General features: G+C 45.8%; 4 protein-coding genes across 6 annotated transcripts in view; 1 reads left to right on the forward strand and 3 right to left on the reverse strand.

Moving 5' to 3' along the window:
- The window catches only part of ARHGAP9 (Rho GTPase activating protein 9), a 13,160-nt gene extending 12,797 nt beyond the window's left edge, over positions 1–363 (reverse strand). Inside the window, exon 1 of the mRNA XM_059683371.1 lies at positions 171–363. The gene's annotated coding sequence lies outside the window, so the exon portion shown is untranslated. The remainder of the gene's footprint in view (positions 1–170) is intronic.
- Positions 1–17,946, forward strand: part of MARS1 (methionyl-tRNA synthetase 1) — an 18,206-nt gene extending 260 nt beyond the window's left edge. The window contains exons 2-22 of one of the 2 annotated variants that reach the window (XM_059683368.1): positions 567–657; positions 804–882; positions 963–1,097; positions 1,437–1,512; positions 1,760–1,932; positions 2,099–2,205; positions 6,149–6,265; positions 6,393–6,596; positions 7,324–7,525; positions 10,355–10,429; positions 13,831–14,001; positions 14,216–14,311; positions 14,449–14,566; positions 14,923–15,136; positions 15,954–16,085; positions 16,192–16,296; positions 16,388–16,574; positions 17,214–17,285; positions 17,427–17,450; positions 17,538–17,621; positions 17,727–17,946. In XM_059683368.1, coding sequence (XP_059539351.1) covers positions 567–657; positions 804–882; positions 963–1,097; positions 1,437–1,512; positions 1,760–1,932; positions 2,099–2,205; positions 6,149–6,265; positions 6,393–6,596; positions 7,324–7,525; positions 10,355–10,429; positions 13,831–14,001; positions 14,216–14,311; positions 14,449–14,566; positions 14,923–15,136; positions 15,954–16,085; positions 16,192–16,296; positions 16,388–16,574; positions 17,214–17,285; positions 17,427–17,450; positions 17,538–17,621; positions 17,727–17,873 — 2,609 coding nt within the window. In that variant the 3' untranslated portion in view covers positions 17,874–17,946. The remainder of the gene's footprint in view (positions 1–566; positions 658–803; positions 883–962; positions 1,098–1,436; positions 1,513–1,759; positions 1,933–2,098; positions 2,206–6,148; positions 6,266–6,392; positions 6,597–7,323; positions 7,526–10,354; positions 10,430–13,830; positions 14,002–14,215; positions 14,312–14,448; positions 14,567–14,922; positions 15,137–15,953; positions 16,086–16,191; positions 16,297–16,387; positions 16,575–17,213; positions 17,286–17,426; positions 17,451–17,537; positions 17,622–17,726) is intronic. The other variant, XM_059683369.1, reaches the window with a different exon arrangement.
- Positions 17,884–18,708, reverse strand: DDIT3 (DNA damage inducible transcript 3). Its single transcript, XM_059683378.1, has 2 exons — positions 18,571–18,708; positions 17,884–18,472 (listed from the first exon to the last, which is right to left on the reverse strand). The coding sequence occupies exons 1-2, from the start codon at positions 18,706–18,708 to the stop codon at positions 18,104–18,106; spliced, it is 507 nt and encodes a 168-aa protein (XP_059539361.1). The 3' UTR covers positions 17,884–18,103.
- On the reverse strand, positions 18,570–22,299 carry LOC132227814 (DDIT3 upstream open reading frame protein). Of its 2 annotated transcripts, none has more exons than XM_059683380.1 (3): positions 22,223–22,299; positions 19,965–20,012; positions 18,570–18,743 (listed from the first exon to the last, which is right to left on the reverse strand). In XM_059683380.1, exons 1-2 carry the CDS (start codon positions 22,283–22,285, stop codon positions 19,971–19,973), a joined length of 105 nt encoding a protein of 34 aa, XP_059539363.1. In that variant the 5' UTR covers positions 22,286–22,299; the 3' UTR covers positions 18,570–18,743; positions 19,965–19,970. The 2 variants fall into 2 exon arrangements, with proteins under 2 accessions (XP_059539363.1, XP_059539362.1); XM_059683379.1 differs by having other exon boundaries at positions 18,570–18,728; positions 22,223–22,285.
- Between the last annotated feature and the right edge of the window lie 118 nt (positions 22,300–22,417).

Here is a 22,417-nt window from a genome sequence, read left to right on the forward strand (position 1 = left end):
CTACCTCCCGCCCCATTATCCTTCGTCACTCCATCCCCTCTTCCTTCCCTCCCGCCGACACACACACGAGTCACTCGCATTACAAGCCCCCCAGACACCTTTTTGTTCCTAGGAAACCCTGCGCTCCTCTCCACACAGACACACTCACATAAGCACTCCTTTTGGTTTACCTGTTGTCCTTCCCAGCCAGCTGTTGGGGTGACTCCTAAGCAGTTCTGTTGCCAGTCTTCCCAGTTCTGATCATTTTGTTCTCCTACTGTTATCTCGGGTCGTTCTCAGATAATCCCAGTAATAATTGTTCCAGTTCTTGGCTGTGCGCTATCCCAGCACCACCACCTCCTCTCTGCAGTACCCATCTGCTGTTTCCAGCTGGCGGTCTCAGCTGAACACCTGCTGGTCTCCCCAGCGCATTCTGGACCCACCCCCTTTCAGTGGTCCCGTCTTAGAAGCTCTGGATTGAGACTGCCCATCTTTTCCCCTAAACAATGTGAAGTTGTCCTAAGTTGACAAAGAATTTTGCTTTTTTTTTTCTCCTGTTTTTCACGCATTTTTCTCTCTCGAATCAGAGTGTGTGGTCCCATTCCTGACCCGGCCTAAGATCCCTGTCTTGCAGCTGGATAGTGGCAACTACCTCTTCTCCACGAATGCAATCTGCAGGTCAGTATTGGTACTTGATGCAGGGAGGTGACTAAATCACATCAGAGCTTACTGTCCTCTGTGTGGCCTTATACACAACCACTGTTTCACTGAGGGGTGAGAGTGGGCCCCTCTAATTCCACCTTCTGTTGCTCTTTCTCTGGCAGATACTTCTTTCTGTTATCTGGCTCAGAGCAAGATGACCTCACCAACCAGTGGCTGGAATGGGAAGCAACAGAGCTGCAGGTGGTACTGAGACATGGGGGATGGCAGGCAGGCCCATTGCCCTGCATGGCCGTCCTGACCTGTGTCCCCCCACATTTTAGCCAGCTTTGTCTGCTGCCCTGTACTATTTAGTGGTCCAAGGCAAGAAGGGGGAAGATGTTCTTGGCCCCATCCGGAGAGCCCTGACTCACATTGACCACAGCTTGAGTCGTCGGAGCTGTCCTTTCCTGACTGGGGTAAGTTGGGCCTTGAGGTGGGGATTGGGGAAGCTGTGTGGTAAAAGAATGAAGAAGGAAGACAGTAGTCAGAGTGTTCAAACCCCAACACCACCACCTGCTAGCAGTGTCACCTTGAAAAAAATTAAACTTGCTAATTTTTTTTTTCATCTTTGAAATGGGTAATATTGGTACCCACCTCATTGGGTTGTTGTGAGGATTAAGTGAGATAATTTTAAATGCTTAACATAGTGCTCGACGTGTAGTAAGTGCTTAGGAAATGTTAGATATTTTTACTACTTTTGAGAAGAAATTGAATATCTCACCTGTGTACCTTTTTCTTTTCTTTCCCCAACAAAGGAGACAGAATCTGTAGCTGACATTGTTTTGTGGGGAGCCCTGTATCCATTGCTCCAAGACCCAGCCTACCTCCCTGGTGAGCACTGAGCATATCGCTTTATTCCCAGCCCCAACCACAGAAGCTTGGTGTAGGGGTTACAGAATGGGCCATATATTGTATGTAGGTACCCACTATGAGGTGTAACTTGACATGGAAGCTATAGCAGAAAGATGGTAAAGGGAATGGGAAAGCAACTGGAGAAATTTCACGAAGATGGGAAAGAGGCCCACTCATCCAGCCTTTCCTGGTCTTGCTGATTCCCTCTTTTCTCCCAAATCCGCAGAAGAGCTGGGTGCCCTGCACAGCTGGTTCCAGACACTGAGTTCTCAGGAGCCATGCCAGCGAGCTGCAGAGACTGTGTTGAAGAAGCAGGGTATCCTGGCCCTCCGGCCCTACCTCCAAAAGCAGCTCCAGCCCAGCTTCCTTGAAGGGAGGGCTGTCAGCAATGAGCCTGAGGTTTGAGAAAGAACAGAGGGGTCCCCAGAGAGCCTTGGTGCCTAAAGGATGGGGTGGTTTGGAGAGGGACTTGGAGCGTGGGCACTACCTTTTACTGTTGTTGGGAGAGTTTCTTTATTCCATGGGCCCTCCTCACCTGGTGAGGGATTCTGTCCACTCTTCATAGGAGGAGGAGCTGGCCACGCTGTCTGAGGAGGAGATCGCCATGGCTGTAACTGCTTGGGAGAAGGGCCTGGGCAGCTTGCCTCCCCTTCGGCCAAAGCAGAAACCAGTGTGAGTAGGCACAGATGAGTGGGCTTGGTTTCTTAAGTGGAAGTTGTTGATAAAATCAACACCTGCCTGCCAGGTCCCCTCTGCTGCTGACATCTTTAATTTTCCATCCTTTCCTTTTTATTCTCAGATCCCTATCTCTCTTTTTATTTTTTTATTGTTGACACTATCTTTTTTTAAAAGTGTTATTCTCTCTTGGTTTATAATTTTGGACACTCTCTCCATCAGTCCCACCTGCACCCGTGTTTCAGTTATTCTTTACCTACAGATACCACCTAAATCTGTTTTTCCCGGTCCAGATCTCTACTCTGAGCTCAACATATTTGTCAGACTGAATCCTCCACCTCCACACGCATTGCAAACTCAGCATGTGCAAAAGCAAACCAGTTATCTTCCCTGTCAGCTTCTCTCCTTTACTCATGTACTTTAGCGATTGGCACCCCCCCCACACACACTTAAAAATCTAAGCCAGAAATTTTGGTGTTATCTGTACTCTTTTCTCACCCCCTCCTCCTGTATCACTTATTCCATCACCAAGTCATTGATTCTAACTCCTAAGTGGTCCTTGAATCAATCCCTTCTCTCTCTTCTCACAGCTGCTCCCTTACATCAGGCCTCACCATCTCTCACATTCTCTTTCCCTGCCACCCCATACTTCACACTGTCACCAGAATGAGTACTTAAAACTGCATGTATTATCTCACCCTCCTTTTTTGAATTCTACAGATGGTTCCTTGTGTAGTTCACAAGACCATTCAAGATCTGGCCCCTGCCTGAGGCTTCATATTTTGTCACTGTCCTACTACACTGAGATAATATACACGCACACACACAGCTCTTTCCATCAAAATGAAATATTTGTAGTCTCAAACTTGTCATCCGATAAAGATTTGAGTGTCTACTCCTTGCTAGGCCCTATGTGCTGGATCTACAGGAGTGAGCAAAACAGATAAGACTTCTCTCATGGAACTTTGAGTCTAGAAAAGTAGATAGGTATTTTAAAAACTCATACAAATGTATAATCACACATTTTAATAAGTCCTATGAGGGAAAGAACAGGATGCCAGGAGAATAAATATCACAGGAGATTAACCTATAGGCCTCTCTGAAAAATGGACATTTGATCTGAGACTTGCAAGATGAGTAGGAATTAGGCAAGGATAAGGCTATGGGGAAGGGTGTCTTAGGAAGAGGAAACGTGCAAGATGGCCTTAGAAGCAAGAGAGTTTGGCTCTTTTTAAGGAATTGCTAAAAGGCCAGTGGCTGAAGGCTAGACAGTCAATGGGCAGATAGGTCAAGATGCGTTTTGAGAGGAAGGAAGGCCGACATCATACTGTACTCACCTTGGTATCAATGCACATGCTATTTCTTCTCCCTGGAATGTCTGTATCCTACCCAACGGGCCTACACTCATTCCTTGAGAGCCTAATTTTACCATTTCCTTCTCTACAGAGCTTGAGTGCTTTATTTTGGGGGAAACTCCCATTGTCCAAATATATTGTAATTATCTCTTTTCATGACTATGTCCTCTGTCAGCTTATTGAAGGTAGAGGCTCTCTCTGTGTGTTTATGTGTCCCAGTTTCCAGTAGATACTGATAAAACTTGAATAAATTACATTTGTAATACCTTAACTAATAAAAAAAACAACAAAAAACTTGAATAAATTGATGAAGAAAGCCCTTCCACTGTTCATTTGCTCATTTTGAGTAGTTCTTCAGTACCTACTATGGACAGTTTAGTACTAAGCCCTTTGGAGGTAATAAAGAATAGGAGATAGACTTCCTCAGATGTTTATACAGGCTAACACGTTTAAATGCATATGTAGAGAAGGAGACAATTGGTATTAAAGACCCTATTACCGCCCTGGCCTGTGTGGCTCAGTAGTTAGAGCATCTGCCTGCTCACCAGAGGGTCTCCAGTTCGATTCCTCATCAAGGGCACATACCTAGGTTGCAGGTCCAGTCCCCACCCCAGTCAGGATGTGTGCGGGAGGCAACCAACCGATGTGTCTCTCTTACATTGATGTTTCTCTCTTTCTTTCTCTCTCCCCCCTTCTACTCTCTAGAAAGCAATGGCAAAAATATCCTCACTCCTTGGGTGAGAATTTTTTTTAAAAAAGACCCTATAGCCAAACCAAACTGTTTTCTGTGCCTTTCCTTCTGATTGAAAGACATCCCTAATGCCTTGATCAGGCAAATTCCTACCCATTCCTGAGGCCCAACTCAAGTATTCTGCCTCTGTGAAGTCTCTCTCTCTCTCTCTCTCTCTTTTAAAAATATATTTTTATTGATTTCAGGGAGAGGGAGAGAGAGAAATATCAATGATGAGAGGGAATTGTTGATTGGCTGCCTCCTGCACACCTCCTACCAGGGATTGATCTCGCAACCTGAGCATGTGCCCTCACTGGGAATTAAGCCGTGATCTCCTAGTTCATGGGTTGACAGTCAACCACTGAGCCACACCAGCCAGGCTGAGAAGTCTCTTAATCTTAGGCTGGAGTGTATGCTTGCCTTCCTTGGAGCTCCTTTGATACTTTGTACCTCTCATTGCACTGATTCCAGTTGCAGATATGTAATAGCCTGTAACCCCCTAGAGCAGTGGTTCTCAACCTTCTGGCCCTTTAAATACAGTTCCTCATGTTGTGACCCAACTATAAAACTATTTTCGTTGCTACTTCATAACTGTAATGTTACTACTGTTATGAATCGTAATATAAATATCTGATATGCAGGATGGTCTTAGCCGACCCCTATGAAAGGGTTGTTCGACCGCCAAAGCGGTTGCGACCCACAGGTTGAGAACCGCTGCCCTAGAGGGTAGAACCCCATACATACCTTTCTATCTGCCACCAGGTTACAGGGTAACACAAAAGACAATAGTGTGCTACTAAGTGCCTAGGGTCTTGGGACCCAGGGATGACTGGATGGAAGGCCAGTCATTAATGAAGGAAGGCTTCCCTGAAGGAACTGATTTCAAAACTGGATTTCAGTGTCCAGCGATTATAGACTGAGAATGGTCAGAAAGACAAAAAGTCCTTGATGAAATGTCAGTGCTGAGAAGGGGGATGGATACATGATGTGCACAGCTGAGCTGTCAAGGATGAACCCTAAAAAGAGAATAGTGGATTGAATGGCTTCAGACAGCAGCTTGAGTGATGTGACTAGGAATGATCCTGGAGAAGGGAGGAGAGGGTGGTTATGAATGCTGGCTTGAGTCAGGCCGCGAGGAAGTGACCAACATGGGTTAGGGAGAGGAGTCGGGGGTGGTGGGTTGTAAGGATTTCAGGTAGAGACGAGAGGTAATATTAACACAGCATCTGGGGAGGAGGAAAGCGGTCGGCACCGGGAAAGTTCTTGGTAGGCTTTGGAGTTAGGAGTAGTGAGTGATGGTGACGGGACAGAGCCTCAGGAGAGTTTTGTCAGTACCTGGGAAGTTGGAGCCTGAGGGTGAGCTAATGGAGGAGAAGCAGTCAGAAGAGTCGAGTGTTGGAACACGGCTGTGTAGGAGCAGTACACGAGGCTTGCTCACTGTGGGCGGGGCACTGTCCTTGCTATTGTAGGGGATCGCAGGACTTTTGGGGGAGTTTAGTCCTGTGCGTTCATTTGAAGGAAGACTTCTGATATACATGATCGTCTGATGTAGGCTAGATCTGTGTCTGGGTATCTGGTGCAGTTTTGGTCCCTCTTGACCAGGGGTCCTCAAACTTTTTAAACGGGGCCAGTTCACTGTCCCTCAGACCGTTGGAGGGCCGGACTATAGTTTAAAAAAATACTATGAACAAATTCCTATGCCCACGGCACATATCTTATTTTGAAGTAAAAAAACAAAGCGGGAACAAATACAATATTTGTATTTGCATGTGGCCCGCGGGCCGTAGTTTGAGGGCCCCTGCTCTTGACCCTTGCGTCTCTTCCATGAACTGTTCTCTTCCTCCTTCCTCACCAGGTTGCCTGTGGCTGGGGAAAGGAATGTGCTCATCACCAGCGCCCTTCCTTATGTCAACAATGTCCCCCATCTTGGAAACATCATTGGTTGCGTGCTCAGTGCTGATGTCTTTGCCAGGTGGAGCCAACTGCTGCAGGGAAGACCTGAGGGAGCCGTGGGTCCCAAGGAATAGGATGCCCCAAGGGTGGAGGCTGAGGGGGTCCAGGGGACATGGGGAGCGGCTGATCCTCATATTCTCTTCCAGGTACTCCCGCCTCCGCCAGTGGAACACCCTCTATCTGTGTGGGACAGATGAGTACGGTACAGCGACAGAGACCAAGGCTATGGAGGAGGGTCTCACCCCCCAGGAGATCTGTGACAAGTACCATGTCATCCATGCTGACATTTACCGCTGGTTTAATATCTCCTTTGATATTTTTGGTCGCACCACCACTTCACAACAGACGGAGTAAGTTTCCTCTGATCAGGCAGAAATGGAGAGTGAAGGCTGGGGCTGGGGACCATGAGGATATCCTGGAGACAGAGGAACTGAGATGGTTGTCTAAGCAATCCCCCTAAATTTAGGACATGAATATTGCCCTGAAATGTATTCCAAGCATTATTAAGGTTCTGAGGAGCAAGTGAGGGAGGTAAGAGGCAGGATGGAGGCTTGTGGAAAGTATGCCTTTCCTCTACCACTTCCCTTCCCTTCCCTGGCTGCCACAGAGTCTGAGCACATTCCTTCCCAATCCTGTGGGTGTTTATAGCAAATATGCTCTTCCTTCTTTTGCCTGGTAATTCATCCTTATAAAACCTCTCCATGGTAGACAGGCTGTCAGCTAATGGTGCTGTGTGGGTTAATAGTTGGACTGATTTAATTTTTAGGACATAGTACTATTCTTTTGGAGATTTTTGTTAATGAAGAATACAAAACAAAGCCTGTATTTGACAAATTCTAAAATGTCAAGGGAAGAGACTGAGGAGTTGAAGAGTATGTGTAAGGGGTCTGGGGTCATCTAGTCCAACTCCCTAAAGATGACTAGATGGCCTTTGCCTTGAAGGATCTTCTGCCTGATTTCTTTGGCATTTGGACTAAATGAATTTGGGTCCTAGGTAGAGTAGCAGGAGGGAGGGCTGCACCCCTTCTTCTGACTTCTCTGACCTGTCCCTCCCCTGTGCCTTGCTCACCTCACCAGAATCACACAGGACATCTTTCAACGATTGTGGAACCGAGGTTTTGTGCTGCAAGATACTGTGGAGCAACTGCGGTGTGAGCGTTGTGCCCGCTTCCTGGCTGACCGCTTTGTGGAGGGTGTGTGTCCCTTCTGTGGCTATGAGGAGGCCCGGGGTGACCAGTGTGACAAGTGTGGCAAGCTCATCAATGCTGTAGAGCTCAAGGTGAGTGGAAGGTCTCCTAGGAGCCCAGAAGGAGACAGTCTCTATTCTTCTTCTTCTTTTTAATTAATTAATTGATTTTAGAAAGAGAAGGGAATGGGGAGGGGGGAGAGAGAGAAACATTGATTTGTTTTTCCACTTATTTATGCATTCATTGGTTGATTCTTGTATGTGCCCTGACTGGGGATCAAACCTTGGCATATCAGGATGATGCTCTAACCAGCTGAGTCATTTGGCCAGGGCAGCAGTCTCCATTAAGGGACTCCCAATCTTGTCCCACTCAGGATTTTTGTTTTAGCATTCAAGACCTTTGACCAGTGGTTCTTTCTACTCCATCTCAGCAACTCATCATTCAGCTCGTTAGATAATTACTTACTAAATGAACATTTACTATGTGCTTAGCATTGTGCTAGGGAATTGAATTTATATTTCTCTACTTTTGCTTCTGTTTCAGACCACATTCTATAAATGCTGTCTCTTATACTCCATGTTTACTCATTTGTTACTTAGTCATTCTTTTTATTATTATTATTATTTTTTTAAAATATATTTTATTGATTTTTCACAGAGAGGAAGGGAGTGGGATAGAGAGCCAGAAACATCGATGAGAGAGAAACATCTATCAGCTGCCTCCTGCACACCTCCTACTGGGGATGTGCACGCAACCAAGGTACATGCCCTTGGCCGGAATCGAACCTGGGACCTTTCAGTCCGCGGGCCGACGCTCTATCCACTGAGCCAAACCGGTTAGGGCTCTTTTTATTATTATTGATTTCAGAGAGGAAGGGAGAAGGGAGAAAGAAACATTAGTGATGAGAGAGAATCATTGATTGGCTGCCTCGTGCATGCCCCACACCGGGGATCGAGCCTGCAACCCAGGCATGTGCCCTGACCAGGAATTGAACCCTTACCTCCTGGCTTATAGGTCGATGCTCAACCACTGAGCCATGCCAACCGGGCTATTCATTCATTAACTTTTTTTGAGTTCTTATAATAGGGCAGTCACAGTTCTAGGTGCTCAGGATGTGGCAGTGAACAAGACGGACTTATTTAGTGTGGGGAGGAAACTAAAGACAAGTATATAATTATGGAATAAACTGCCAGGGAGATGTGATAGAGAGTGACTTCTGGGGAGAGGTAGGTGATTAGGGAAGGCATCTCAAAGGAGGTAACATTTAAACAGAGTTTAACTGAAGAATGAGAGGGAGCAAGCCAGGCTATGAGAGTGAGGTTCAGAGCGTTACAAGCAAAGGGGCGTGGAAATGCAAAGGCTTAAAAGGCAGAATTAAAAAGGCCAGTATAACTGTAGCATAGTGAATGAGAGAGAGGGTGGATTGAGACGAGGTCAGATTACCAGGGCCTAGTAAGCCATTGTGGGAGTTGAATGGCAAGCTGCTCTGTGGAAAATGGATGGGAGGGAAGCATGAAAGTTTGGAGACTAGAGTGGTAGCTCCAAAATGGGATGATGTTGACTCGGACGAGGTTAATAGTAGAAATGGGGATGGGGAGAACCTTGAGATACATTGTGGAGGCAGACTGTACAATTGGATAGACTGGAATTCTGGGTGATGGGAAAGTCAAGGAAATGATGACTTTTAAGTTTTTGGCTTGAGCTGCTATGAACATGGGTGTGATTAGATGAAAAACAGGCTTTCTGGCCCTAACCGGTTTGGCTCAGTGGATAGAGCGTCAGCCTGCGGACTGAAAGGTCCCAGGTTTGATTCCGGCCAAGGGCATGTACCTTGGCTGTGGGCACATCCCCAGTAGGAGGTGTGCAGGAGGCAGCTGATCGATGTTCCTCTCTCATCGATGTTTCTAACTCTCTATCCCTCTCCCTTCCTCTCTGTGAAAAATCAATAAAATGTATTTTTTAAAAAAGAAGAAAAAAAAGAAAAACAGGCTTTCTGGTGGAATCTATTTGGGTTTGTTAAATTTGAGATTCCTTGCCCTGGTCGGTCTGGTTAGAGCATCGGCCCGAGCACTGAAGGATCATGGATTTGATTCCTGGTCAAGGGCACATACCTGGGTTTGCAGGTTTGATACTGGCCCCAGTTGGGGTGCATGCAGGAGGCTACCGATCAATGTGTCTCTCTCATATTGATGTTTCTCTCTCTCCCCCTCTCTCCCTTCCACTTTCTCTAAAAATCAATGGAAGTATCCTCAGGTGAGGATTAACAACAGTAACAAATTGAGCTGCCTTCTAGACACCCCAGGAGAGGTTAGGTAGACAGTTTGAGAGAGGCTTGTGGAGTTCAGAAGAGAGGTCCTGAGAGAATTATAATTTCTCACCTCCAAAAATTTAGATCAAAACTTATTGCACTGATTAGCCCCACCTAACTGTTTACTCCTTTAATCATCACCCTTCTGGGTTTGTATAGTCAACTTGTACCATGAGAATAAGTATTTCTTGACATTTTGCTTTGTATGGGTCTGCACTTGTTTCCCATACAAGCCCTCTCTCCCTAACTTGATTGTAACTTCCTTAGGAGAGGAGCTGTGTGTCTTCTCTTCCATCAATCCTGCCTCTCCTTATACAGCCACATATAGTGCAGTGCTCTGAGAAGGCTGTTTTTGTTCTCTGGCGTGATAGGACAGAGACATGAAACTCTGAGTAACACATGTTATGCTGCGTGGACCTGAGCCTCCCAAGTTCTCAGAAGGCCCAAGTAGTTGATGAGTTGGCTGGGTGTGAACGTGAAGCTAAGTTAGATGGCACACTGGGGAGCTCATCCCTCTGTGCCTCTCCCCTTGCCTGGACAGCTCCCCATGATCTGCAGGCCTGATCCTGACTCTCATCTTGGGTCACACTTTCTCTTGAATTTTCCTTCGCAGAAGCCTCAGTGTAAAGTCTGCCGATCGTGCCCTGTGGTGAGATCCTCGCGGCACCTGTTTCTGGACTTGCCCAAGGTAAGTGGGCCTTTCCCTCAACTTGGTCTGCATGGCCTTTTCTGCCCCCTCAGCCTCAGCCACAAATCTATACCAAATTACTCTTAAATGTTTTTAATTTCTATTTTAAAGTTATACATCATAAAAATACATAACAAGTGAATGGGCCCAAAGTGAAAGGCCCAGGCCCACCCACTAAACCCCAGGCCTGCTTGCAGAGGTGTTTTACTGCTGTCATTTTCCTTTGTGTCTATTCAGGAATATTGTATGCATGTGAGTGAACTGTACATATAGGTCCTCTTTACTCTTTTCTTTTTTTAAATATATTTTATTGATATTTTACAGAGAGGAAGGGAGAGGGATAGAGAGTTAGAAACATCGATCAGCTGCCTCCTGCACACCACCTACTGGGGATGTGCCCGCAACCAAGGTACATGCCCTTGACTGGAATCAAACCTGGGACCCTTCAGTCCGCAGGCTGACGCTCTATCCACTGAGCCAAACCGGTGAGGGCCTCTTTACTCGTAAATACTTCTTTTGTTAAAAAATATGTTTTTATTGATTTTAGAGCGGAAGGGAGAGGGAGAGAGAAATAGAAACGTCAATGATGAGAGAGAATTATTGATTGGCTGCCTCCTGAATGCCCTCTACTGGGGATCTAGCTTGCAACCCAGTCATGTGCCCCCTGACTGGGAATCAAACCGTGACCTCCTGGTTCATAAGTCGATGCCCAACCAGTGAGCCACACCAGCTGGACTGCATTTAGTTTTTTATATCTCTTTAGTTTCCTTTCATCTGAAACAGTTCCCCAGCCTTTCTTTATGTTTTATGACAGGGGTGGGGAACATCCGGCCTGCAGGCTGTATAAGACCCGAGAAATCATTTAGTCTGGCCCTGCCAAAGTATTAGGGGTGAGTTAATTAAATGTTTGACCAAATATAGCAGGCTAATTTTAAGTTGATAATTTTGTATGGCCCACAAATAATTTTATAAATATCCAATGGTCCTTGGCAGAAAAAAGATTCATCACCCCTGACCTAATAGGATGTTCTGGAAATCATTCCATATCACTTCATAGCGATCATCATTATTTGATGGTGGTTGTTTTTTTTTGTTAATCCTCATCTGAGGATATTTTTTTCATTGATTTTTAGAGAGAGTAGAAGGGAGGGGGAGGACAGAGAGAAACATTAATATGAGAGAGACACATAGACTGGTTGCCTCCTGCATGCGCCCTGACCAGAGCTGGGGATTGAGCCTGCAACTGAGGTACATGCCCTTGAGGAATCAAACCTGGGACACTTCGGTCTGCATGCTGACACATTAGCCACTGAGCCATACTGGCTAGAGCAATTGTTGTTTGTTTAAACAGCTACAAACAACTACATTTGTGTAGGTTCCATAGTTTATATAACCAGTTTTCTGTGGTCTCCATTTAGGTAGTTTCCAGTACAGCAGGTCCTTGAATAATATTGTTTTGTTCTAATGTTGATTAGATGCTGTAGGAACTTAACTCTTGTTTTTATCAATTAGCTTGTGGTAAAAATTGGTTTTGTTATATGTCATTTCACTTAAAGCTGTAGAACCTATTGGTGTTAAGTGAGGACTTACTGTATTTTGCAATTGCAAGTGATGTTGCAGTAGATAAATGTTCGACCAAATACAGCAAGCAAATTTTTTTTGTATTATATCTTCAGGATAATTTCCTTAAAAGTGATCACTTGCTGTGTCAATGGTAAATGCATATGTAGTTTATTGTCAAATTTTCTTCAATAGGGGTTGTTGCATTTTTGCATTCCCATCAGCAATCTGTGAGTGTGCTGTTTCCTCATAGCCTTGCCAATAGAGTATATTGTCAGGCTTTGGAAATTGTGGTATTTGATTGGATAAATCACATAAACCATCCATTAAAAAAGTTTACTTTTGTTTTTCTGCTTACAAAAGTGATAAAAGCTTGTTTTTTAAATTTCAGCTAGAAATATATGGTATAAATGTGAATGTTCCCCATAACCCCATCTGAAAATAAAGTACTGATACATATTGTTCTTCAAAAATTTTCTGGCCCTAGCCAATTTGGCTCAGTGGATAGAGCTTCAGCCTGCGGACTGAAGGGTCCTGGGTTTGATTCCTGTCAAGGGCATGTACCTCGGTTGCAGGCTCCTCTCTGGCCCAGGCCCTGGTCAGGGCATGTGCAGGAGGCAACCAATCGATGTGTTTCTCGCACATCGATGTCTCTCTCTGTCTTTCCTTCTCTCTGTCACTCTTACTGAAAATCAATGGAAAAATATCCTCCAGTGAGGAGTAAAAAAAAACAATTTTTTTCTGGGCTTGCCCAGCCTATGTGGCTCAGTGTTTGAGCATCTACCCATGCACCAAGAGGTCACCAGTTTGATTTCCGGTCAGGGCACGTGCCTGGGTTGCAGGCTCGATCTCCAGTAGGGAGCATGCAGGAAGCAGTTGGTTGATGTGTCTCTCTTATTAATGTTTCCATCTCTCTCTTCCGTTCTCTCTCTAAAATCAATAAAAAAATATTTAAAAAATTTCTGGGCTTATGTTAGTCTGTGTGTTGATATTTATTTTTTTATTTCTTTTATTGATTTCAGAGAGGAAGGAAAAGGAGAGAGAGATAGAACATCAATGATGAGAGAATCATTGATTGGCTGCCTCCTGCATGCCCCCTACTGGGGATCAAGCCCGCAACCCAGGCATGTGCCCTTGGCCAGAATTGAAACTGGGACCCTTCAGTCCGCAGGCTGACGCTCTATCCACTGAGCCAAGCCGGCTGATATTTATTTTTATAGTAATAGAATTATACTATATATTGTTTTGCAGTTAGCTTAATTAGTAATGAATCTTGGAGATCTATACATGTCAATTATATATAGGTCTACCTTACTCTTTTTAATGGCCTCATGAGTATTTTATTGTATTGATGCACCATATTTCTTTAGTTTCAATTTTTTGCTATGATGAACAGTGCACTTCTTTATGTACACATCTATACATTCTTGTGTGAATATTTCCATTGAAAAAATTTCTAGAAATGGAATTGCTATGTCAAAGTCATGAGTCTTTTTTTTTTTTTTTAATATATTTTATTGATTTTTTTACAGAGAGGAAGGGAGAGAGATAGAGAGCTAGAAACATCGATGAGAGAGAAACATCGACCAGCTGCCTCCTGCATATCCCCCACTGGGGATGTGCTTGCAACCCACGTACATGCCCTTGACCGGAATCAAACCTGGGACCCTTGAGTCCGCAGGCCGACGCTCTATCCACTGAGCCAAACCGGTTTCGGCAAAGTCATGAGTCTTTTAATTTTAATATATCACCAGACTAGTCCAAAGGGTTGTACGTATTTACCCTTAAGCAAACTGTGTATGAGGCATTTCTAAGTCAGCCTTCTGTCTCTGCCTTCTCAGCTGGAAGACCGACTTGAGGAGTGGTTGGGGAAGACTGTGCCTGGCAGTGACTGGACACCCAATGCCCGGTTCATCATTCGTTCTTGGCTTCGGGATGGCCTCAAGCCACGCTGCATAACCCGAGACCTCAAATGGGGAACCCCTGTACCCTTAGAAGGTTTTGAGGACAAGGTAAGAATCCCATGCTTTACGGATATCTCTTATTATTCAGCCTTGAGATCCTGGGCTAACATAGTACACTGTTGACTATGTCTTGTTTAACTGGGTTTCCCAATTTTTAAAAAAATTGAATTTTTCGGGGTTACTTAGGTCAATAACATTATATTATTGTATTATATCAAGTGTATTCCCAGTGTTTTTTTTATCCCACCGTGTCTCTCTCCAGGTATTCTATGTCTGGTTTGATGCCACGTTTGGATACATATCCATCACCGCCAACTACACAGACCAATGGGAGAAATGGTGGAAGAACCCAGAGCAAGTAAGCAGTTCTTGGTTAGCCTGTCTGTGCGGAGGGTGCGTGCGTATATGTGCGTGGGGGGGTTAGGATTGGGTGTTGGCTCTTCCTGAGGCCTTTGAAGAAGGTCTCAGGAGCTGTCTTCCAACTGTATTCTGTAGGTGAGCCTCTATCAGTTCATGGCCAAAGACAACGTTCCCTTCCACGGCTTAGTCTTTCCTTGTTCAGCCCTGGGAGCTGAGGACAACTACACCTTGGTCAGCCATCTCATTGCTACAGGTACCCTGGAAGACTGGACTAGGAATATTCCTAGGGAATGAGAGCTGAGGCAATACTTGGAAGGTTTTGGAAAGGTGCTGGGTCTTGAGTTAGGAGTTGAGATAGGAAATAATTTGAACCTGAGAACTCAACCTAGAAGGAAACAAGAACTGAAGAAAGCAAGAGTCAAAAGCTAAAACTTCATAATGAATAGAAGCAAAGCCGGGGGAAGGCCCAAATGGAGAGGCAGGATTCAGGCAGCTACTCAAGAAGTGTTGCTGGACACCCATAGTTGAGTTCAAAGGAGAGTCAGTAGGTCAGAAAGGGGAGAAAGTGATTCGAGCAGATGGTTCTCTTCATTCTCTTTCTCAATCCAGAATATCTGAATTATGAGGATGGGAAGTTCTCTAAGAGTCGGGGTGTGGGAGTGTTTGGGGACATGGCCAAGGACACAGGGATTCCTGCTGACATCTGGCGCTTCTACCTGCTGTACATTCGGCCTGAGGGCCAGGACAGTGCCTTCTCCTGGACAGATATGTTACTGAAGAATAACTCTGAGCTGCTTAACAACCTGGGAAACTTCATCAATAGGTAGGACTTGGTGAGGGGTCAGTCAGTAGATGAGCTGGGCTGGTGCTAACTCTGCTCCATGAAGTGGGAGATGGGAATGAAGAGATGCCTAGTGAATGAGCAGGAAGCTGGGAGGGGTGGGAGGATAATGTGGAAAGTGGATTCCTATCAATTGGGACTTGATATTCCTAGAACATAATAGCTTATGTATGCTTGGGGGAAGTTGGTGATAGAAATGTGATTTAGCAAAGTTGGTCACAAAGTTTTGTAAATTGTTTATTAATGTTCTTTGTAGAATTGGAAATGTGTTTTTGCAAAAAAAAAAAAGTTGCATGCATTTGAAAAGTTTAACTGAGGAAAGGGTTTATTTTAGTGTAGGGGTAGGAGACTTCTGCTGAACTCTGGAGTTTTTGTTACTTGAGCTCAATTTCATTTTTGGCCCTATGTCAGCTATTCTGAAATCTAAATAAATATCCTCAATGGCTACCTACCCTTTCAGGTTTGATCATTAATCACATTTTAACAGTAGCAATTTACATATATTTAAACTTGATTATTCTGAGTGTTGATTTTTAAAAATAAAACGAACAGTTGCTTAACTTTATCAGGGTTCTTTAAACAAGGGATAATGAATGTGAAATGTCTGTTATGTGCAGTTGTATTCTTAGGGGAGAGGATAAGGAATTACTTTGTTAAGCTTTGCCTTCCAGCTTGAAGGAGCCAGGAAGTATCAGTTCTGAAAGAATGTAGAATTAAGAAAACCGGGTCAAATTTCTCTAAGAAGACTGGGAAATTACTCTTTTTTTCTCCCCCCTCTCCTTCCCTTACTCCTATCAAGAGCTGGGATGTTTGTGTCTAAGTTTTTTGGGGGTTATGTGCCCGAGATGGTGCTTACCTCTGATGATCAGCGCCTGCTGGCCCATGTCTCCCTGGAGCTCCAGCACTATCACCAGCTTCTAGAGAAGGTTCGGTAAGTAACCTACACCCGTCTCATCTGAGTGGTCTGCTGGCATGTTGAGAAGCCCATACTGGTCTTTCCAGGACCTTATACCTTGGCCTGCCTCCCCCCTTCCCAGGATCCGGGATGCCTTACGCAGTATCCTCACCATCTCTCGTTACGGCAACCAATACATTCAGGTGAATGAACCCTGGAAGCGGATTAAAGGCAGCGAGGCTGACAGGTAGGTAAGGAGGCAGGGTTGGCTACAGGGATAAAGTATGTGGTAGGCTGTGTCCTCTTAGAAGTCCTGACTAATGACTCTGTTTATCTAGGCAGCGGGCAGGGACAGTGACAGGCTTGGCAGTGAATATAGCTGCTTTGCTATCCACCATGCTCCAGCCTTACATGCCTACGGTTAGCTCTATGATTGCGGCCCAGCTGCAGCTCCCACCTCCAGCCTGCAGCATCCTGCCCACAGACTTCCTGTGCACCTTACCAGCAGGACACCAGATTGGCACAGTAAGTCTCTGAGGATCGGAAGAGCCATTGTCTCTTTTACTAATAAAATTCCTGCATGTGCCATGCAGCCTTTGGGGAGGGTCAGAGAACTTACTTTGGGCATGGGGCTTTCACAGCTATTCTCTGAAGCTCTTTGACACCCCTCCCCATTTTGCACTTAGGCTTGTTATTGATATAAAATTCTTGGTATTGGCTCCCAAGCCCAGTGTTATCTGTAGCCCATATTTTCTCATCGTCCTTCATGCCAGAACCCAGTACATGGTAAATGAAACTGATATACAGTAGATGCTTGAAGTAACGCCATGGTCACTTGGTCTCCATAAGGCTAACAATCAGTGAGCTGTGAGAATACAGGGTAGCCATTTCCCCTTTGACACAAGATGATAAAGTAAGTCCACCTTTAAACTTTTGCATCAACCTAGCATCACTTAATCTTGGACCCTATTAATACTTTGTTTTTTCATAGTGACTGCTAGGACTTTTCCTGGATTCTTTACTGAAATCGGCGATACACTCAAGCTTTTTGTAAAGCATTTAGAGTCCCTGAATGTTGGTGATTGGGGTTAGAGAGGCCCTCTGTATAGTCTGATAGAGTTTATACCTAATCAGTGAATGGTTCTGGAATTCTTTTTTTTATAGGTCAGTCCCTTGTTCCAAAAATTGGAAAATGACCAGATTGAAAATTTGAGGCAGCGCTTCGGTGGGGGCCAGGTGAGAAAGCTAGACTGTGCTCTCACCCAGCAACAGCCACAGCGCCATCTCCTAAGTGTCCATAAGTAGTCCTCACTCATCACTCTTTCCACCTTTTGGCCCTGCTACTTCCTCACTTAAAGTTTTTCTTTCCTGTCTTAGCTAGAAGAGTCCCTGGTGTTAAAGGTAATCACTTCCCCCAAGATGTTGTATAAAACTTGAGGTCAGGGGATATTTATGGCAGCAGGTGATAACTCTGTTATTATTCTCCAGGCAAAAGTGTCCCCCAAGCCAGCAGTTATAGAGACAGCTGGACCACAGCAGATACAAGTGCTGATGGATGAAGTGACAAAACAGGTATGAAGTTTGAATCCTATGTGGGAGACCACAAAACTTAAATCCTACATAGGTCCTTTCTGGTCTCACTATTGTTATTCCCCCACCTCCTCCCTCTTCTCTTAGGGCAACATTGTCCGTGAACTGAAAGCACAAAAGGCAGACAAGAACCAGGTTGCTGCAGAAGTGGCTAAACTCTTGGATCTGAAGAAGCAGTTGGCTCTAGCTGAGGGGAAACCTCTTGAAACCCCTAAAGGCAAGAAGAAAAAGTGAAAGTGAGAACTTGACTTATAGAGTCACTTTAATGGATATGGACAGTAATAAATAAATATGCAATCTCTATATACATGCTGAGACCCTTTCTTCTTGTCTACCCAGAGCTTTCCCTCTACTGTAGGTATGGGGTTAAGGGTCACATCATTGACACTCATAAGAAGGTGGTTAGTAGCCACCTCTGGGAAAAGATGGTACTGGCTCAAGGGGGAAGTGATGGTCCCAAGTGTTCATGCTTGATGCAGATTGACCATTCGGTCAATTAGAGCTCGGCGAGTCACCTCCACTTCTCTGGTCAGACGCTCGATTTCCTGCTTGAGCCGTTCATTCTCTTCAGCTAGCTGTGCCACTTTCCTTTCATTCTCTTGTTCCTTATCCTTCATGCGTTGCTTTCCAGCCCGGGCCGGGGACTGACCACTCCGTTTCCGTTTCCTGGGTATTCCTTGGTCTTCCTCCTCTTCCTCCTGAGCCAGGGAGCTCTGACTGGAATTTGGAGAGCGAGGGCTCTGGAAGGTGCTTGTGACCTCTGCTGGTCCTGGCTCCTCAGTCAGCCACGCCAGAGAGGCAGGGTCAAGAGTGGTGAAGGTTTTTGATTCTTCCTTCCAGGGAATGAGGAAAGGCAGGCGCTATTAGTTGAGATGGGAAAATCAGCACACACACCCACCCCCACCCCCAGCTTTATGTGTAGCATTCTCACCTCCTCATTTCCAGGGGGTGAGACATAGGCACGCCCATTTTCATCTGAGGACAGCACCTCCTGCAGGTCCTCATACCAGGCTTCCAGTTCCCAGCTGGACAGTGTCCCGAAGGAGAAAGGCAAAGACTCGGCTGCCATCGCTGCAGCTGGATCAGGCTCTGAAAAAGGATATACTTGGGATAGTGGGGAAGGGAGGGAAAGATGGGGGGGGAATGAGCACCACAAAGCAGTCAAACGGTTTATACCACAGTTTGGCAAACTGGCCTGCTGCCTGTTTCTGCAGTAAAGTTTTACTGGAACACGGACACATCTATTGATTTACATATTTTTTATGGCTACTTTTATGCTACAACAGTGGAGATGAATAGTTGTGACAAATTGTGTGGCCCTCTATATCTAAAACATTTACTATCTGGCCCTTTAAAATTTACCAACCCCTGGTCTATACTAATAATCCCTCCTTGCTTTTGCCCAGCACTTGAAGAAGTAAGTGCCTGGATATACATTCTTATGGGATTGTAGTAAAAGTTATCTGCCCGCCCTAGCTGGTTTGGCTCAGTGGATAGAGCATCCGCCCGAGGACTGAAGGATCTCGAGTTTGATTCCGGTCAAGGGCACATAGCTTGGTTGCAGGTTCCTTGGCCCTGGTTGAGTGTGTGCAGGAGGCAACCAATCGATGTGTCTCTCTCACATCAATGTTTCTGTCTCTCCCCTCTCCCTTTCACTCTCTAAAAATCAATGGAAAAATATCCTCGAGTGAAGATTAACAACAACAAAAAAGTTAGCCGCCCTGAGAAACTCCATTGGTAGTTTCCAGGGGCAATTGCCACATCAGTTGTGCTCCTTTTTCCTGGGTGGGGAGTTTCATGGGTCAGTCTAACTTTTTTTTTTTTTTTAAATATATTTTATTGATTTTTTACACAGGGGAAGGGAGAGGGACAGAGAGGTAGAAACATCGATGAGAGAGAAACATTGATGACCTGCCTCCTGCACACCCCCCACTGGGGATGTGCCTGCAACCAAGGTACATGCCCTTGACCGGAATCGAACTGGGACCCTTCAGTCCACAGGCCGACGCTCTATCCACTGAGCCAAACCGGTCAAGGCGGGTTAGTCTAGCTTTGATGGGGATTGAGGTGTGGTAAGACAAACCCATTATCTTGGTTGGGGCTGACTGCTTACTCAGAGCCATCTTTTGATTAGGACATGCTTCTACAAACAGTGATTTGGTCACCTTGTTAGGGACAGGCCAGGTGGATGGATGTGGTCTGACAGCAAAAGTGCTCAGATGCAAACCCTCCTCTCTAAGTGTTTCACTTCTCAGAGTCCCAATAAAGGAAGGCTAAATAGCAACTCTTAGGAGTTGGTTTTGGGAAAGGGTTGGTTAGGTTTACCTGCTTTCAGGTGTGGTGATGTATGAAGATACACTTCCTTCTTGAACACTGTGGGGAATCAAAGATAAATATGTTAACCACTTTTGGAAGGGGGAGAGCCTGGTTCTTTTACTTTTATCTCCAGCATCCTATTGATCCATTCTTACTTCCTGTCTTACAGAGTATGGATAGTTAACAGTCCCGGTACCCATTTCCAAGGACAGAGGAGAGCCTAATTTCCTTTATTTTTAGTTGCTGACATTTGTAGTCCTGATTGCATAATAGGAAAGCCCTGGCCATCTCAGCTTTCTCTAAATTCAAGGCAGGCTTCAAACCTGCCAGGGTAAGTAAGGACTATACTTCAGGGAAGGGAACAAAACAAATTTTCCTAATTCCATTCCCACACTGACATCCTCCAAATTGTACAGTCCCAGTATAGACCTCTAACTCTGTTATCTAACTGCTTACTTGCTGTCTCCTTTTGGATGTCTCATAGGCATCTCAGACTTAATATGTCTAAAACAAACTCCTGCTAATCTTCCTCTTCCCCTTCCCTATCTTGGTAAATGGCAACTCTAGTAGCTTTGTATCTTCATTGAACATTGGTATCTTCATTGATCCCTCTCCTCTTACACCTCACAATCCAATTCAAACCACCAGCAAAATTTCTTAACTCATTCTTCACAAACCCAGAATCTAAATTCTTCTCCAATTCCATTGTTACTATCAAGTTACTATCTCTCTGGGATGACGGCAGGTTTCCCAGTTTCTGCTCTTACCACCCTTCCCTGAGTCTATTCACAACACAGCAACCAGAGTGGGCCTTTTAAACTTAAAATCAGGTCGTGTCACTCCTCTGTTCAAAATCACCAATGACTTCCAACTTCCCGCATAAAATGGCTTAGCAGAACCCACACAGTCGGCTCCTTCTCTGCTCTGGATTTCTCGTTGACCACTCTCCCTCTTCTCACTCTAGAGCAGCCAACTGGCCTTCTGTTCTCTAAAGATACTGTGCGTGCTCCCACCTCAGGACCTCTGTTCTTGCTGTCCCTTCTGGAAAGCTCTCCCGCATACCTGCATGGCTTACTGCCGCACCTCTTTCAGGTTTTTAACTTAATGGTCATTTCAGTGAGGGAATCCCTGATCACCCAATGTAAAATTAACCCTCACCCAAAGCATTTTCTACTCTTAAATTCATTAGTTTTTTCTATGGCACTTATCTGTTTACTGTATGCCTTTTCCCACTGAACTGTAAGCTCTGAGAGCAGAATTTTTTTCTCTTATTCATGGATGTTTCCTGGGCCCCAAACTGCACATAGTAGGTGCTCGTTAGGAATGAATGGGTAAATTCTCCCCAATCTCTCTTACAGGGAAGGGAGGATGAAGCCAGAAGTAGAGCAGCAGCTGCCTATCTCTGGGGACTGTAGATGCAATATCGCCCAGAGTGTTTGTCTGCAGGACTGTCCTCCCTGGGGAACCCTCCTTGCCTTCCAGAGCCTGGAAGGTGGCTTTCATCAGCAGTGGAGCCCCAGGCCAGAGGGCTGTAGAGCCAAACAGGGGACTGGCCTGATGCAATGGTTACACAGAGATTAGTTGGAGACAGGACAGGGAGAAAGAAGCAGGGACCACGCTTAGGAGAAGGACCATACACTGGGGAGACCCCAAATGACTTCCCACACTTAAGAGATACAGGATGCTCTCTTGTGCAGGAGGCCCAGGGACCTCTGGGGGAAAGTACAAAACCTATCTGCTCTCCCTGGCCAGGGGCATCCTTCCTCCCAGGCTGTGTCAGCTTCCTGAAGGTGCGGAATGGCTGTCCGTGTAAGGTTCCGGAGCCCCACTACCAACGTGGCCATGCTGGCACTGAGACGCTGCCTCCGACACGGGACTAGGGGTGGGGCTGTTTGGTGGCCAGGCCAAGGCAGCGGCCTCAGCTGCGGTCCAACAGGCTTCTCGACGTGGGGGTGTGTCTTGCTGCTCCGCCTCCCACCAGACTGGCCTAACGCGGAGGCCTGAGGTCAGCCACTGCAGAGAACAGAATAACTCCTGAGGGCAGCCGGCCCCTCGCCCCGGGCAGGGGTGGGTGATGCTGTCGCGAAGGAAGCAGGCTCTGTAACACCTCTCCCGAATAAAGGATTCTCCCCATCTCGCCTTCGGACCGTCACTAAGTTCATTATGGAGCGGGTGATGACACATCCTGAAGAGGGGATGCCCCGACTTTGAGGGGACAACGGCGCAAAGATGCAAGAGTAAAAGGTAGATGGACGGTCAGTACTCACCTCTCGCCTCAGATTCCGGCTCTGATTTTGGCTCTGTCGCTGCCACCCGCTCATCTTCAACATGATATGCACGGTGTCTCAGACTCTAGTCTCTGACCTCGGTCTCCCCAAGCAGTGATCTTTTAACTGGACCTTGCCCTCCTCTCAGGGGCGGACCCAGAAGGCTACCAATCAGAAAGCGGCACGCCAGTTTGG

This window comes from Myotis daubentonii, chromosome 2, assembly GCF_963259705.1.
Source record: "Myotis daubentonii chromosome 2, mMyoDau2.1, whole genome shotgun sequence".
NCBI classification, from domain to species: Eukaryota; Metazoa; Chordata; class Mammalia; order Chiroptera; family Vespertilionidae; genus Myotis; species Myotis daubentonii.

Excerpts from the sequence above, each read along its gene's own strand:
- DDIT3 (XM_059683378.1), bottom strand. The coding sequence starts at position 18,708 with ATGGCAGCCGAGTCTTTGCCTTTCTCCTTCGGGACACTGTCCAGCTGG. Across the intron at positions 18,473-18,570 it reads CACCCCCTGGAAATGAGGAG|GAAGAATCAAAAACCTTCAC; the intron begins GTGAGAATGCTA and ends ATTCCCTGGAAG.
- LOC132227814 (XM_059683380.1), bottom strand. The coding sequence starts at position 22,285 with ATGTTGAAGATGAGCGGGTGGCAGCGACAGAGCCAAAATCAGAGCCGG. Across the intron at positions 20,013-22,222 it reads GCCGGAATCTGAGGCGAGAG|TGTTCAAGAAGGAAGTGTAT; the intron begins GTGAGTACTGAC and ends GATTCCCCACAG.